The sequence below is a fragment of the Leptidea sinapis genome, chromosome Z, assembly GCF_905404315.1.
Source record: "Leptidea sinapis chromosome Z, ilLepSina1.1, whole genome shotgun sequence".
In the NCBI taxonomy this organism is placed as follows: Eukaryota; Metazoa; Arthropoda; class Insecta; order Lepidoptera; family Pieridae; genus Leptidea; species Leptidea sinapis.
This window is the reverse complement of record NC_066312.1, coordinates 21,503,481-21,520,850: the sequence shown is the minus strand read 5'-3', so window position 1 is coordinate 21,520,850 and position 17,370 is coordinate 21,503,481. Positions and strand designations below refer to the sequence as shown.

At 36.2% G+C, this 17,370-nt stretch overlaps 2 protein-coding genes across 4 annotated transcripts in view; both read right to left on the bottom strand.

The window, feature by feature from the left end:
- The window catches only part of LOC126978499 (chaoptin), a 310,992-nt gene that overhangs the window by 234,243 nt on the left and 59,379 nt on the right, over positions 1–17,370 (bottom strand). The gene's annotated exons all lie outside the window — the stretch shown is intronic.
- Positions 188–17,370, bottom strand: part of LOC126978497 (protein zer-1 homolog) — a 37,730-nt gene continuing 20,547 nt past the window's right edge. For 2 of the 3 annotated variants that reach the window (XM_050827333.1, XM_050827332.1), the window contains exons 6-9: positions 16,024–16,185; positions 13,178–13,333; positions 7,700–7,952; positions 188–4,784 (exon numbers count right to left, since the gene is read on the bottom strand). In XM_050827333.1, coding sequence (XP_050683290.1) covers positions 4,606–4,784; positions 7,700–7,952; positions 13,178–13,333; positions 16,024–16,185 — 750 coding nt within the window. In that variant the 3' untranslated portion in view covers positions 188–4,605. The remainder of the gene's footprint in view (positions 4,785–7,699; positions 7,953–13,177; positions 13,334–16,023; positions 16,186–17,370) is intronic. The other variant, XR_007732630.1, reaches the window with a different exon arrangement.

Here is a 17,370-nt window from a genome sequence, read left to right as displayed (position 1 = left end):
TTTTTTCGTTTTACGATATGACAAGGACCAAGTATCACTTGATACACAAGATTTTTAGAATCTCTTGTATTCATAGAGTTTAAACAACCCATTGAAGGATTTAAAACCCCAACCTTATAAATATTTATTTTACTAATTAGCCCATTATTACTTATTAAAATAATGATTAAAAGAATATTTAATTTTATAAGACATTTATTAAATAACTTGAATGTTATAATATGTTATTTTATGATTAATGTTACATCTATTTTATATTTTATTTTGTTTTAATACAGAAGAACCCCTTAGAGGAATAAGAAGAGAGACTGTTTATTATTTAAATATTCGGCTTGCAGATATACTTAATATTGACTAAGTTTTTTTTTAATTTAATTATTCGAGTTGTGATGGGAAAGCATTAAGTAAAATTGCATGTTAGGAATCACACTTATTCTGCGTTATTAATAAATGCAATATAAAGTTACTCCAAATTTAAAACTTTTTGTCATTATAAGATAATTTGTCACTACAGAATTACATGACACGTAGGACACAGATTTACAATTAAGAGTACCTAATGGAGGCTATCAGGAATTAAAATAGCAAAACATGATGCAGTATTAATTTCTTAGTCTTTTGTATAGACTAGTTAGTTTAAGTATATATCGAAATATCGGGAGGGATACAGTATACATGAATTTATAATTTACTGGGTTTTTCTACTTGTCAAAATGTTGTCCTTAAAAAGGTTCTACTGTGATTAAATACACTATTATATTAGATATAATAATAATATTATTAATTCAAAGTTTTACTCAGAATCGCTCCGCAACAAAGACATGAAGACCATTAATTTTCAAGTGACAGGGGTATTCGACTTGTCAAAGTTATTGACCTTTAAAGGTTCTACTGTGATTAAATACACTATTATATAAGATATAATTATAATATTATTAATTAAAAGTACTACACAGAATCTACTGAGCGCTCCACAACAAAGACATGAAATCCATTAATTTTCAAGTGACAGGGGTATTCGACTTGTCAAACTTTATGACCTTTAAAGGTTCTACTGTGATTAAATACACTATTATATAAGATATAATTATATTATTAATTTAAAGTACTACACAGAATCTACTGAGCGCTCCACAACAAAGACATGAAATCCATTAATTTTCAAGTGACAGTCGTTTGCGACTTGTCAAAGTTTATGACCTTAAAAGGTTCTACTATGATTAAATACACTATTATATTAGATATAATTATATTATTAATTTAAAGTACTACACAGAATCTACTGAGCGCTCCACAACAAAGACATGAAATCCATTAATTTTCAAGTGACAGGGGTATTCGACTTGTCAAACTTTATGACCTTTAAAGGTTCTACTGTTATTAAATACACTATTATATAAGATATAATTATATTATTAATTTAAAGTACTACACAGAATCTACTGAGCGCTCCACGACAAAGACGAAGTCCATTGATTTTCAAATGACAGTCGTTTTCGACTTGTCAAAGTTTATGACCTTAAAAGGTTCTACTATGATTAAATACATTATTATATAAGATATAATTTTAATATTATTAATTCAAAGTACTACTCAGAATCTTCTGAGCGATCCACGAGAAAGACATGAAGACCATTAATTTTCAATTTGTCGAAGTTTATGACCTTAAAAGGTTTTACTATGATTAAATACACTATTATATTAGATATAATTATAATATTATTAATTAAAAGTACTACACAGAATCTACTGAGCGCTCGACGACATAGACATGAAGACAGAAGCACATTGTGCTTGAGAACTCTCAAAATGTCCACTACAATCAGTTTGACTGAATTAGGCTTAAACAATAATTAAACCTACAACCCAAGCGCACTAGATGCATATAAACTTGGGATATATAACATATAACACTGATAATATAATGTTCAGGAACGAGGCGCGAACAGGCGAACATGCAAGTAGCTCCACTAGCTAAGCCTCCAGTCGGGACAAAGATCAGCTAGTCCTACGGGTCGCATTACATCATTGTGCTGTTAATGTCAATTTTCAATTAGATTTGCAAACATCAATTCGAAATTTTAAAAGTTTTTACATAATCTTTCTGAAATTTCTCAGAACAAGAGTCATAATTAGTAAAATAGGTCAATGCCCGGTCTAATTAGTACCTATGTTTGGGATGTGGCTTGAAAACAATATAATAATATGTGAACACATATATATTTAATCACAATAAGGCTGCCAGCGTTATTCTTTAAATGTAGTTTAGTTGCTAGCTGTAGTAAATTCTGAGATAGGTTTGTTTATTGTTCAATTTAATAAAGGCAATATTGAAAACCTTTGCTCGCGACTGGAGTGTGGTAGATGCTCGCCTGCGCGCTTCGTACCGGTATAATTTGGTACTCTTACACTACACTTACATTAAAGATTTGTAGAGTAATCCGCTAACACCAATAAGCCTGTTATGGCATAATATATCTTAAACTTAAATATAGAACAATATATAATGAATTAGGCGACATAACATTTGATTATTAATATTTGGTATAAATCAAAATATTTAAGTATCTTCATAATTTAGCTTGAAGGTTCATCTATAAATGTGATTGTATATAATATTAGACCTTGATACATCCATATAACATTTCATAAGAAAATAAAACTTAAACTTAGACTTATAACCTGTACGTCATAACTGACTTGACTTACTGAACCGGTAGTCAAAGCTCAAACACATTAGACTTAAAACCGTCAGTACCTCATGACTGACTTGATTTAAACGGTAGTCAGTGCTCAAAGACTTTAGACCGCCAATACCCCATGACTGACTTGACTTACTTAGCCGTGGGTCAACGCTCAAAGGGTGCTCCTTCGATTATTCTCGATTTGAACTTTAGCATTCATCTCTCAAAAGTCGCCTTCCAGGTTGATAACGTTTCCCATAATTACTTTGGCAAAAGTAAAAAAGTCCAAGATGATGAAAAGACACTTGTAGCATTAGTGCTTGTTCACGCTGAAACGTGCGGGCGCGGTGGAACATGGCTAGCTCGTTTTCACTCTGACCACTAAACATTTGTGCATTTGTGACGTATCGTCAGTGGTTTGAAAAGATGGAAGTACTGATCAACTCTTCTGTATTTCACCACATGCAGAAAACGTGCTATCCTTTCCAACAACTACGTGCGTAGCCGTCCGTACAACTGGTTGAAACAGATGTCGCAAGTGAATCGCGCGCTCCGATTATAAACCACATATAAGAATATAACCATGCACTTAAATCTAGTTTGCCGACATTTATACATATATGGCAAATATTATAAGTTCCTTATATTATTATTCATTCAAAAATGAACATCTCTGTCACAGAGTTCCGATAGAATTTTAATCATATCATTTAACTTTAACACTTCACTTGTGTTCACTTTAACATTGTTCATATCACATATTCCAAGAATATAAGTGATTGTTGCGAATCAATTCAAACGGTTAGTTTTTACATTACTTTTACAAGATGTCGCTGATTTCATTAACATTCCCATTGGCTGCACTGTTCAGCTATGAATAAATAAACCCATATGTGACAATGAAACAAACAACTGAAAAAATATATACTATTTTATATCAACCGACTCCCAAGCCCAAAGAGAAGCTCTGTTGTGAAGTGGTTAATTTGTTTGATTTTAAACATGACAATCGACGGTAGGTATTTAACTCACACCAATACTTCGAATGTATCTCAACCAATACAATTTTTAGTTATTTATGCAACTGTTGTGTAATAAGGGGTATTAGAACACGAATGTGGATTTATCACACGAGGCCAAGCATCGTGTGATAATAGTATCACACGTTTAATACCTAATTATCAACAGTTGCATACAAGACTTTAACTACACCCAGAATATGACTCCTCTAAAAGATTCTGAAACAGTTAGCTTACTGCTAACATTAAAACACCAGTCCTAGTAGTAACCTAATATCATTAATTACTGCTTATATAGAAATAAACTAAGTATTAATGAAACAATTATTTATTTTAGTAGTAATATACATTTTGTATAGTGCAATAATTAAAGTTCACTCGAATATAATGTTCTTTTGCAGCGTTTAAAATGAATCGCTCATTTTTTGTAAACAAAACAATAAAATTGGCGGGGATTCGAATAATCTACTTTTTTACGGCGCGCGATTTCTGGTAGTGTGGAACGCGCGTACACGAAAATGTTCTTTTTTTGATATTCATACAGATACCACGCATCGAGCAATAAGAATGTGGCTGTCTATTGAAACTCTCGCATGAGCGGATCGAAAAAAAAACATAGGAGTGTTATGAAATTCAGTACAATATTACAGCACTCGTTTGGATGATGTAATGGTTATTAGAACATTGGGTGTTTTAATGTTGGCAATAAGCTAACTGTCTTTAATAGAGGATTTAAAGCCTGGGTGTAGATAAAAAAATTAAATATCGTGACATTTTGTTTACATTTTTAAGTTTTAATTATAAATCAGACTTTATGTTAATGTAATTGCGACATCTTTGAGCAAAACCGTTTACAATCGATTCGGTAGGACGAGTTCAATACCCTCGAGGTACTCTATGGGCTATATATCCATATTCTCCTCTTCCGGCTCCTCAATTACAGCTTGTACCATGTAGCTGCTGCAGTTCTGGACAAGAATACGCGAATGCAGGAGCACGTCCACATTCTGAACTGATTGAAGAACTTGATGGACTATGTCCAAGCCACCCTCGTCAATAAATAACTTGCAGTACTTATTCGCTGAAATTTAAATAATGATATTATTAAAAGTAACTACTATTCTATATATAAAATGAAAATAATCTTTGTTTGAGGCTCAATCACGCCTAAACCACTGATCGTTTCGACATAAAACTGCCATCATTCGATGCGAAATTTATCCTAGATGGTTTATGTCTAATTATTTTTCAAATTTCATCCTTCCTTTTAAATATCGCCCAGCGAAGTGGGCGGGAACGGATAGTTATATTATAAATGTGAATGTAAGTTAGTTTATGCTTTCACGCTTAGTCGCTGATTCGATTTCGATGAAATTTAGTACAGATAGAATAGACTTGGAATTTAATTGCGAAAAAATAAATGGAGGGGACGAAAGTTTGTTTGGATATTTGTCACCATCGAACGTGACACCATAAATTTTTGTATGTTACCTACATACAAAAATATAAAAGGTAAAAACAAGTACAACGGGTAACATAATGGAATGGAAAAAATTCCAATATTAGTATTCTTATTCAAATAGGCTAAACGATTTTTTATTGTGATTATGTTTTTTGTTTAATTTACTGAATATAAAATGTGTTCGGAAAAAGTAGAACAAGTGAGTAGAACTACTAGCGTATAGACTACCTTACAGCCGATAGTGTGAGAACAATTTGTGCGTTAGTTAGTGGTTAGCTATATTCAAAATACTAAGAGCTAATTCTAAGCGTGGCTCTCTGTTTACGACTTGTCAAACAAAATCGGTTGCAAGAAACTCAATCGCCGCTTTTTTAAACCAAAAAGTATCTTACAGTAATTGTAGACAATATATCAAATTACCCTGTATGGCATCCAATATAATTATTATGAATCGATCATAAACATTACATTAATAAACAAATAAAACTAATGAAGATATCGCAGAGTGGCGGCATCAAACTTTAATCACACTGTTTATGTCAGGATTCTTAGTAAACAACTGTTTTAAACTTATTAATAACAAAACTCTTATCTTAAGATAGCACTGGTTGTTACTTATACACACCAACAATTAATTAATAAATACTTATATCACAGAATATAAAGTGCTAGTAAAGAAGTCTCACTTACTCAAACCTTTTAAACAAATACCTACTTTAACTTCCCGACAGTAAGGTGCTTATATATTTATAAATTAGGTGACGCACACTGTGGTCTACCCGTAAGTATTTCTTGAGTTCCTACTCAAGGGTGACGCCCCCAACAGTAACTTTCACGTTAAGTTTTACTAGTTAGTTACCGAATACTCCATTGCCTACCGTGTGTGTTGTGTATTCCATAATACTAAGCAAGTGCGGAATCTACCTCAGAACAAAATGAATAGACATTATATTAGAACATATACTTCTTAGGCGCGTTATGAAAATGTGATGAGAGTGAAATTTTAAGATTGCCGCGCATCACTGTAACACAAAAGTAAAAGGGTGAAGTTGGTTCCTAAAATTGTCTGACGTTTGCGACATTCATTTTTTTTTTGGTTTCTTCGTGCATTATTAGGATAGGGTTCAAGCCCGTACAGCCGTATTCGGTTTTTAAGGGTTTTTGCTTTGTTAGGCCAAAGAAGTATAACTTCATGCGTGCATACATAAGTACACACACACAATTTTTATTCATTGCATATATAGGAACATACTTATTTAGTTATGTTCTTCTAGGTGTAAGATTTATGACCAATCTGATAAAGCCAAAGCGAACATACATAATGTGGTCAATGTTACGTCTCACACCGGTTAAACGCAAGTCAATCAACCGTCGAAAAAACCATAACTCAAGACAGACATTAAGAGACCAAGAGACAGGTATCGTGTAGAGAAGGCTAGGTATCAAACTTAGCTATACTGGGAATTGGACATGGCATGCATATTGACGGTTGTGTAAAATAACTTGCTTAGAAAAAATCTAGAAACTGAAAGAATTTTAAGATGTTATTTTACTTCCTACAATATTTTTCACTTGTGATGGCAACATAGGGAGCGGCAATTTTCCAGTTAATCCCGGATGGCGAAAAATCCACGCTACGCACCCTACTCGTGCATGTATCACTATTAGTATTTATTACACTAATGATAATAATTAAAGAATTAATAATATTGATATACATACTTGGTCGATCACCCAGTTTAAGAAATATATTAAGAGTATATTTTTATATACAATTTCATTTAAGTTTTTTTTCCTTCTAAAGTTTTATAGCCTATTTTTTGACTGTTCACATGATATGCATATTAGTGGAAACTTTATTGGCGTGTGTAGAATTTATGTGTATTTTTATAAATGATTTAAGTACTGTTTGTTTCCCAAAAATAAATAACTAAAAATAATTTAAGTCATAATCATTTATACGTTTACGAAATTTACACCCACTGTTTCGACATGGAACGGTGACGTCATACTAAACCTGAGATTAGATGATTACCACCGCCCATTTACTTGCAATTGCCTTTTAGGTTGGAGTATACTCTTTTTGAAGATTCCCATTTGTATAAAAAAAATTTAATGATATTAAGGGATGAGACGTGCAGTCGCCATTACAATGCAGTGCCGCTCAGGATTCTTGAAAAGACCAAAAACTCTACAATTGCGCTCGTCACCTTGAGACATAAGATTTTAAGTCTCATTTGCCCAGTAATTTCACTAGCTACGGCGCCCTTCAGACCCAACACAGTAATGCTCACACATTACTGCTCCACGGCAGAAAAAGTGTGGCACCCAACATCGAGCCGGTATCCTGTGAAAAGGACCCTCCCATTGGTGAAAAAAAGAAATACTGAGGATTAGGATCTCTAGGTTATATATAACTTATACTCTAAAGTAAATGGAATAAAAAGTAATAGCATAATATTTTGAACCATTTGAAACCTATACCTGATGTGGGAAGGAAATTAAGGTGGTTAGGAATAAATTAAAGGACTCACGGCTGACGAATGTAAGGTTGGCAAGCGCGAAAGATGCCCAGATTTGGCATAGTGGTGTATGAGTCACTCGTAGGAGCGCCAGTATTGGCCGCAAGGAACGGTAATTAATGTTCCGCTCGTTCCTCAAATTCCAGCCTTCGATTACGTCATAAAGTAAATTCAGCATTCTTGGACGGGATGGCCTGGAAACCGTCCACGCTTCGGGACCATCAGCCAACATGTTCGCTAGTACGCCAGCTGCGTTGTACAATATCTAAAACAACAGTTGATTGATAAGTTTACAATTATAATTGTAAATAAGTTAGGACATTTTACAATCAAATTGGGAACGTTTTGAAATAAGGATAGGTCCAAAGCGATCGCAACCGGCTGCATGTATGAAAAGAGTAGTAAATGTAGAGGAAGCGAGTGAAGTTTGTAAGGATAGAAGCAAGTGGCGTTATGTTGTCTCTGCCTACTCCGACGGCACAAAGGATTGACTATTATATAAAAGATAGGTTTAATGTTCATCATCATCAGCCTGAAGACGTCCACTGCTTCACAAAGGTCTCCCCTAAAGATCTACACGACGATCGGACCTGCGCTGCCCTCATCCAAGGCATTCCGGCGCTCTTGATCAAATCGTGGGTCCACCTTGTGGGGAGGGGGGGGGGGGGGCTACCAACGTAGTCGCCATTCGAGGACTTTTCTGCTCCACAGGACATCTGTCCATCTAACTATGTGCCCCGCCCGCTGCCGATTTCAGCAAATATTTGGGCTACATCGGTAACTTTGGTTGTCCTACGGATCTCCTTGTTCCGATTCCATCTCGCAGGGAAACTCTGAGCAAAGCCCTCTCCATTACCCTCTGAGCGACCATGAGCTTCCTCATAGTTAGCGACCACGTCTGCGTACCGTTAGTCATCTCTGCAGGCAACACACACTGGTTGAAATCCTTCGTCTTGAGAGACTTGTGGAATTTGGGACGAGAAGATTTTACGGAGCTTCCCGAACGCTGCCCATCCGAGTTGGATTCGGCGAGTGACCTCTTTCGCGAAATTCGACCTGCCTAACTGGATTGTTTGTCCAAGGTAGACGTACTCGTAAACAATTTCGAAAGTACAGTTCCCAATTGTTACGGGAGTAGGTGCGATAAGAATATTTGACATGATCTTTGTCCCTGCTATGTTCATTTTGAGATCTACTTCTCAGGAAACTGTATTGAGGCTATCGAGCATATGGCATAAGTCTTCCATGGTCTCTACCATGATTACGATATCGTCTGCGAATCGAAGGTGATTGATGTATTGGATGATATTGCCCAGTCCGTTCCAGTTCAGAAGCTTAATAACAACTTTCAACGCAGTGGCGAACAGCTTGGACTGACATGGTGGCGTTTCCATACAAACACGTCAACGCTTCGATATATCGATAATCAATGTAGCAACTCTGGAGTGACTGAAGCACCGTCCAGGTCTCGATTCAATCAGAGGCTTTTTCATAGTCCACGAACGTTAGTACATAGTGGCTGGTTATACTTCTCCGTCTTCTGTATAACCTGCCGCAGCGTACGTATGTGGTATATGGTCAAAGCCTTTTCGGAATCCAGCTTGTTCGGGAGGCTGGAAATCGTCGAACCTGCGCTCGAGACGATTCGTGATAACCCTAGAAAACAGCTTATATATAAGGCTCAGAAGTGATATGGGCCTAAATTTCTTCAAAAGCATTTTATCTCTCTTTTTGTATAGCAGCACCACTATACTTCTGTGCCATGCTTGCGGCGTTTTGCCCTCGAGGATGGCAGAATTGAAGAGCTTCTGTAAGATTCTTAGGTACAGGAGTACCACCAGCTTTCGGCTGTAATTCTATCATCATCCTGCGCCTTGACAGTGTCGACTTGATAGTTTCGGATTAATGTGGCTCTTGCGTCTTCAGCCTTGTTGGTAACAGGGGCGCGTGCGGTCGTGTATAACTGTACGTAGAGCTTCTCAACTTCCTTCAAAAGTTCGGGTTTCGACGAAACGACCTTGCCGTCACCAGTCGTCAATTTGCTCTGCCCAATAGACAAATCTCGTGCGAATACTTCTGAGCCTTAGTTACGCTCTTTGGCCGCCTTCACATAATCTGTATTATGACGGCGTATATCGCGGGTCAAAGACTTGGACATCTATTTATTTAACTGCCTATACTCGGAACCATCGTCCGGGGACTGAACCGAACTGGCTGATTTTGGCGTCTTACATCCATTAATTTGAGGGATTGACTGAGATTTTTCCGGTTCTTTTTGAACGGCTGGCTTAGAAGAACATAGACCCAGCCGTTTCGACAGATGTCACGAACCAATTATTATTATTCTCGTCCACGTCAACGCAGTCACCGAGGTGGTTTCGAAGCGGTTTTGCAATTCGAGTTGATAGTTTTCGGGGTATTGTATCTGGATGGGTGTGGGTCGGAGCGTAGACTTCACCAGTCGAGACCGCTCCAGTTCTGGATTGATATTCAATGTGCCTCTTACTTACTATGTGGTGATCACTCGCAGTTTTCACTGAGTTGATCACTGAGACATCATTGAATATGTCTTTTGGTCGACATAATGAAGTCAATCTCATTTTTGGTGGCACCATCGGGGCTGATCCAAGTCAATTTGCGATGTTTTGGTTTCCTAAAAAGGAGTTCTTCTACTTCATCAAGAGGAGCTTCTGAAAGAAGTCCATCATATAGAGATTCCCCTTTACCATGAAGTCAGCCAGAATCTGGCCTCGGTCGTTCCGATTTCCGTAACCAAATTGCCCCACTCTCAACTCATTTTTCTGCTCGAACTCAGTTTCCTGTTTGAAGTTATCATAATATACTTTTCAACCAACAATACTAACGTATATCGCAAGTATTATAGTCAAAGCCGTAATATTACGGAATAGCCACGAGAATGTGCGGTGTAAACGGCGAAGCGGTGGGAGGGGCGACAATCCTCGCGGCACTGTTTGAGGGCCACGGGCAGTCACCTTCGCCGCAATGTCTTTATCAAAGTTATATCTTGCTTTGCTTAGTAACTAATAGTTTTTTGGTTCAAAACATAATATTTGGAATAAAATGTGGAGTATATGATTTGACTAGAAATAAGGGTTTACATCGAGAATTCCACAAGAAATACGAGAAATACTGAATGTATCTAGAATAATTTTTCGAGTATACCGGAATGAGTATCGAAACCTTCGATTATAATCTAATACGAGGGGTGCACTAAAAGTATCGGGAATCAAGGAAGTGACACAACATTACTATTTAAAAATGTATTTATTGCTTTTCGAAGTATTCTACGCGATATTTGACACATTTTTCCATACGATGGAACCAATCATTAAAGCAACCATTCCATTCGGAAGTTGGGGTCTCCAAAATCGCCATTTTGTAGGCGTCCACAGCTTCTTCAGGTTATGAAAATCTCTGACCACGCAATTTATTCTTTATTTTAGGGAAAGTATAGAAATCATTAGGGCTTAGGTGGGGGCTGTACGGCGGATGGTCTAATAATTCTATGTTTTCTTGCTCTAAAAACTCTTTTGTTCTGTGCGCGGTGTGAGAACTCGCATTGTCGTGATGAAGGATAATGCGGCGGTTGCAGTTCTCTTTACGGAGTTCAGAAACGACCTGTGGCAAACAAATGCTAGCCATTCCAATGCTATACCATTCTGCATTAACCGTTCTTTGTCCCTCAAGAGGAATAGTTGCAACATGGCCGGTTTTGGAGACAAACGTGGCCACATTTTTTTTGCAACACTCCGTGAACGAACAATTTTTGTTGGCTTTAACTCATTTTCGAACACCCAAACTCGTGACTGGTTTTTTTTTCGGGTTCGTACGCGTATATCCAGGATTCGCCACCTGATACGATGTTGTATACAGCATTTGAGGATCCTGCGTGAAATCTTTCGAGAGTTCTGACGCACCAAGTAACGCGAGCCGCTTTTTGCTCTTCACAGAGTAAATGCGGCATCCATCGGGAAAACAACTTTTTTATGCCTAATTGTTCATGCCAGATTATTTGTATTTGACTCATGCCAATGTCTAAAGTTGCCTGAATTTCGCGTATGTCACATGTCGATCTTCCTCAATCAGCTTACGCACAGCATCAACGTTTTCTTTGGTGACTGCAGTTTTTGGACGACCTTGACGGGGATCATCACTGAGCTTGACACGTCAACGTTGAAATTCAGCAAACCAGCTTCATCACCAAATGCAGACATCATCCGGTCAAACACTGTTTTTGTGTTAAACCACTTCGAAAGTCATACTAAATTATCGCTCTAGAATTTTCTCGACTCAATTCCATTTTCTCAACGACTAAACAAGTTTGAAAAGACCTTGTGACACGACCGAGAATGTTTTTTTAAATAAACAAATGCTATTCGATTTTTAAAACCAAGGAGTTTTCAATTAAAAGGATTTTAATATAACAGGAACAGTGGAAATATTCCATTCCCGATACTTTAAGTGCAGCCCTCGTATATAAAATTCTCGTGTAGCGGTGTTTGTTACTAAACTCCTCCAAAACGGCTGAACCGATGTGTATGAAATTTTGTGTGCACATCGGGTAGGTCTGAGAATCGGTCAACATCTATTTTTATACCCTTAAATGATAGCCCCTAAATAATTTATTTTTTGTCAATTGTTTTATTTTTATTCAGCATTGAAAAATACATACAAATTCAAATTTTCGCCTCTCTACGATCTACAAGTATTTTTGTATCGTGATTTTTTTATTCTTCTGTTCCATCCACAGATCTGCAATACAGTTGCAAGATGGCAATCGAATATAATAATTATTGTAGTACAATAAATTTTAGTATATATATATTTTATACCCCAAAAATTTTAATTATTGAATTTTTTTGATTACTTTATATGGCGATACAGCGTTTACTGGGTTAGCTAGTATTCTTATTCAGCCAGAAAAAAAGTATAACAATTCATTTTATTCGCCGCGAAAATAACTAAACTTGTTTGGTTTACGTAGTATTCGCCGTATCTACCGCTGGACTCCATGGGTTGCGCCATACTTGTTCATGCACTTGTTTCAGTCGCACGCGCGGTCCACTCAGTATATTTCGCCGATCGCTTAGCCATTCGCTGCAGCGCGTGGCTTAATCAGTACATTTCGATACATTTATTCTAGTCGCTTTGTTCGTACCGCGCAAATATTCGCTATAGCGTCTGTCCCGTGGCCAGGCCATTACAATATCACTAGTCATATTATAATATAAAACGGAACATTGTTAATCAACTTCTTTTCTTACAAATATAGCGCATTCCTTTAGTGATATTGTAATGTCACGGGGACAGTAAATTGATATTACAATAAATCTAGGTACATCATCAATGAAGTTAGCAGGGGGTCGAGCGTTCTGATTTGTACCTAAATCTGTCACCCAACAAAAGATGACTTGAAAAGGTGTCTTACAAACTCTAAAAATGCAGTTCTATACCAAATATCAGACTTACCTCAAAGCCATCATCATAATCACTGTATTTCAGTATTCTGTGCAGTGCGTATACAAATGGTCTGTACATAAGTACTGGCCTCAACTGGGCAACCTCTGCAACATTTCCCATCAGACCCAACATGCTACGTAGCAAATCTTCACAGTATGGGAAATACTGAAACAAATTTTACGCGTCAACCTATTAATTATTGTAATCTAATCTGAATAGAATTAAGCTTAGATAATTTATACGTCGAAACAGAGCCTGTTGCTGCTCGGCAACCAATTAAAATAGTGACAAGCTACCTCTTCCACTCGCAATTTGTGGGTCTCTTTGTGTTAGCGTGCGTGCATTGCTCAAAATAAAGGTCTAGTGTCAATCTCATTTTTTTACAACTATTTCACAGCTGGTTTACCTAGACATATGAATGATCTAAGGAATTAAGTTTAAGGTTTCCATTTGTGATCAACAAGCAAAAGATTGCATGAGTAAGAATCCTTATGAATACTCATATATAGACTCTACGATAGTGCAGTTCGGGGAAAATTGCGGCTTCATAATTATTCAGCTGAAACTGTCCTTTAATAGGTTAATTACCGTTTTCCTATGTTATTGAAGAATATTGTATCATTTCGTGTAATATTCTGCAAGAATCTGATATATTTGGGTTGTTAATAACTTTACCGTATTAACAGGGTTGACGGGTTGTTCTGGCCTGCTCGCGCGCTTGCTCGAGTTTACTGAACCGGTTCGCAATTCTCGCTGTTTCTTGTCACAACGCAACATCACCTGTGTGTATGTTACTAATCCTAATAATTACAATTTTGTTTATAAATAAATTGCTGCCACTAAAGCTTTCATAATGTAAATCTACTTGACTTTGTTTGTTACTTTAAATGTCTTTTATGTAACTTTATTATCATAATTTCCTTTTATAAATTTTAAATGAGTCTTGGCACTTTTAAAAAATATGTATTTTAAAATATTATTATATTTATTAACTAGGTTACATACTAGCTAATAAGTCTGTAATTAATCTTATTTGTAATAAAGAATATTTGAAATTGAAAAAATTTAATAACTTTACTACCATTTGAGATGTTTGTTTAGAAGTTGAATAGTGATGTGAAGTGCATACGACAGAATCTATTCCGTGATTATCTTCTTTCTATTTATTTCATTAGTATATACATCTTATGTATTAAATCAAAACTTATCACAATAAGAAAATAGTACAACTAGTAATATTAAAGGTATACGGTTTCCTTTTTTTTTTATATGAGAGGGGGCAAACGGGGAAGAGGCTCACGGGATGGGGAGAGGTGAGGCAACCGCCCATGGACATCCGCAACAACAGGTGTGTCAAGAAATGCGTTACCGGCCTGTAAGATCGGAGTATACTTTTTTTTGAAGGTCCCTAAGTCGTATCTGTTCGGGAAGACCGCTGCCGGTAGTTGATTCCGCAAAGTGGCTGTGCGAGGCAAGAAATTTCGAACAAAACGCGCGGTTGTGGAATGCACGACGTCTACGTGATGTGGATGGTACTTTGCACGTAATGTCCGGTGGTGGAATTCGGCCGCTGGAATCAACCCGAACAGCTCCTCTGAGCACTCCCCGTGATAAATGCGGTAGAAGATGCAGAGAGATCCCACATCTCTACGCAATGCTAGAGAATCAAGCCGATCGGAGATGACTTGATCGTCGATGATTCGAGCCGCTCTTCGTTGTATGCGGTCAAATGGAAGAAGCTGGTACTGGGGAGCACCCGCCCAGAGGTGAGAACAGTACTCCATGTGAGGCCGAATTTGCGCCTTAAGAGGTGTATTAACTTAAATCTATTAAGTTATTTTACACTTTTGAGTTTTTGAACTTAGTTTTTTTAAACATAGTTTTTTTTTTACTTTTTAATGTCATTAAGATTTCGTTGCTTTTTATTGTCATATAGGTATATTAAATAGTATTTTTTTAAGTAGATATGGGTAGGCCTACGGATCGGATCATAAATCTCTTCCTAATTGGTGTAAATACATAAAAAGAATATTAATGAATTGAGAACCTCCTCCTTTTCGAAGTCGGTCCAAAAAAAATATAGAGAATGATCCTATGTGGGTTTAAGCCTCCTCCATCATGTTCTATTCTCTTTATCCGGCGCTGTTTCCATATTACTGTTCGATCTATTTCGTCACTTGCAATATTCACCATTATTCTTACCTGTAAATGTGTCCTGCCCACTGCCATTTTAACTTTAATGTGAGTTGAAGTGAATCATTGAAATTTCTTTATTTATTAGTTAAATTTATTGAAGAAATGAATTTATAAATATATTAAGGAAAAAACCTCTATTAATCTTCTTAAAATAATTAGGTTAACAATAAATAACAATAATTCAGCATATGTCACTATATCTTAAACAAAGAAATTTAAACATAAAAACTTGACGTTGACGATTAGAAAAAGATCAATAGTGTGACAGAATTCAATAATCGATAACATAAATCTAAACGCCCGCAAGGTCACATCACTAGAAGAGGCTATATTTCGTTAGGTACCAAAAACTACACACGTTATTTTTATATTTTCTCGCAGATCCGATATATTTCATTTATTGTTGATTTTATATTAATCTGACGAATGGTATCGCAACAATTGCAAAATAAAATTATCATATTAATATTGATTTAGATTAATACTTACTCAGGTAAAAATATTATATTAAAAAAATTGACTCTTATATGAATTTTTCCTATGCCCCATTACAAACAAATTGCAGTAAAAGACGTGCAACAATATAACGAAGTATATATTATTCAATGGCAATAGTAACCAGTCATAGTAATATCAAACTGTAATTATCCAATAGCTACCTTCATACAATATAGGAAGTAACGAATACCCCCACGGTCAAGGAATTGTTTACAGTTCTTCGGAGTCTCATCAGTCATGTTCCACAAGGTGGACCAGGCAATTTCCAGTATGTTATCATACTCTGTACTATCTATGCGCTGCTCAATTAGCCACAGCATTGTCTGGAACAAAAACAAAAGTAAAGATATCCTTTATACAAAGAAGATATTGCAGATCTTTGGAAAAACACTAAAACTAATGAGGCATACAATATAGACTCATAGTTAAAAGCAGTAGTCCCAGATTAATGTAACTTGTCCATCCGAACCCAAAAAAATGTGACAGATCAAATTTAGCTACCAACAGGTCTTTTGCTAGTACATCCCTGTATTCCCAAAACATGGAATTCATAAGAAAACACCAGCTCTAAGTATTCAAGGCCACAGTCATATTAATGATATGGTGGATGCCTCCAAAATTAATTTTTTTCGCATTGCTCTCAATAATTAAAAAAACTATGTGAAAATTAAATTGTGATCACAAACTATGCTAAAGCAAAGGTAACTCAATAAGTTTTGAATTTGCAAAGAGCTATACACAATATTGCATCAGTGGAAAATGATATTGGTGAATAGAAAAAAATCACGTTTTTAAAAAATATATTTTATATGTCCTAGAACACACATCAAAAAAGTCTAAGCAACATGTACTAATATGAATTTTAGGATGGTTTATCACATTATAATGTTGTATTTTATTTTTAAAATAATATTTTTAGGGTCCTATGATGTAAATTAACAGTTGTTGTCTTTATAAGTTCTTTTAATAACAGTAATTAACAATATTAGAATATACTGCAGAAACTAAGGTACATAAGCAACTAAACATTTTTTTTAACAAAATGAAATATCTAAAGAAAATGAATTTATTGTGAAAGAATAGGATAACTTAATACAAAGTATGGCCTCCTCTGCTATTCAGAACTTGCGGGCAACGATTTTTCATTGAATTAATGAGACTGTTTATGCCATCTTGCGGTATTCGCTCCCAATAGAATTGTAGCAAATCCTTCAGCTGTTGGGTTGTTGTCACTCCATCCAAGTCCTTCAAAACACGTCTCTGGAGCATGTCCCATGCGTGCTCGATGGGGTTGAGGTCTGGCGATTGTGCAGGCCAGAGCAATACCCGGAAGTTCTCCGTTGCCAAGTATTGACTGGTTCGCCGAGCTGTATGTGAACGCGCATTGTCATGCATTAACGTAAAATCGGAGGCAAAGGTTTGTGCAAATGGATGGACATAAGGTCTGAGAATATCCTCCACATAATTTGCAGCGTTCATGTTTCCATTTACAAAAACGAGCTCAGTTA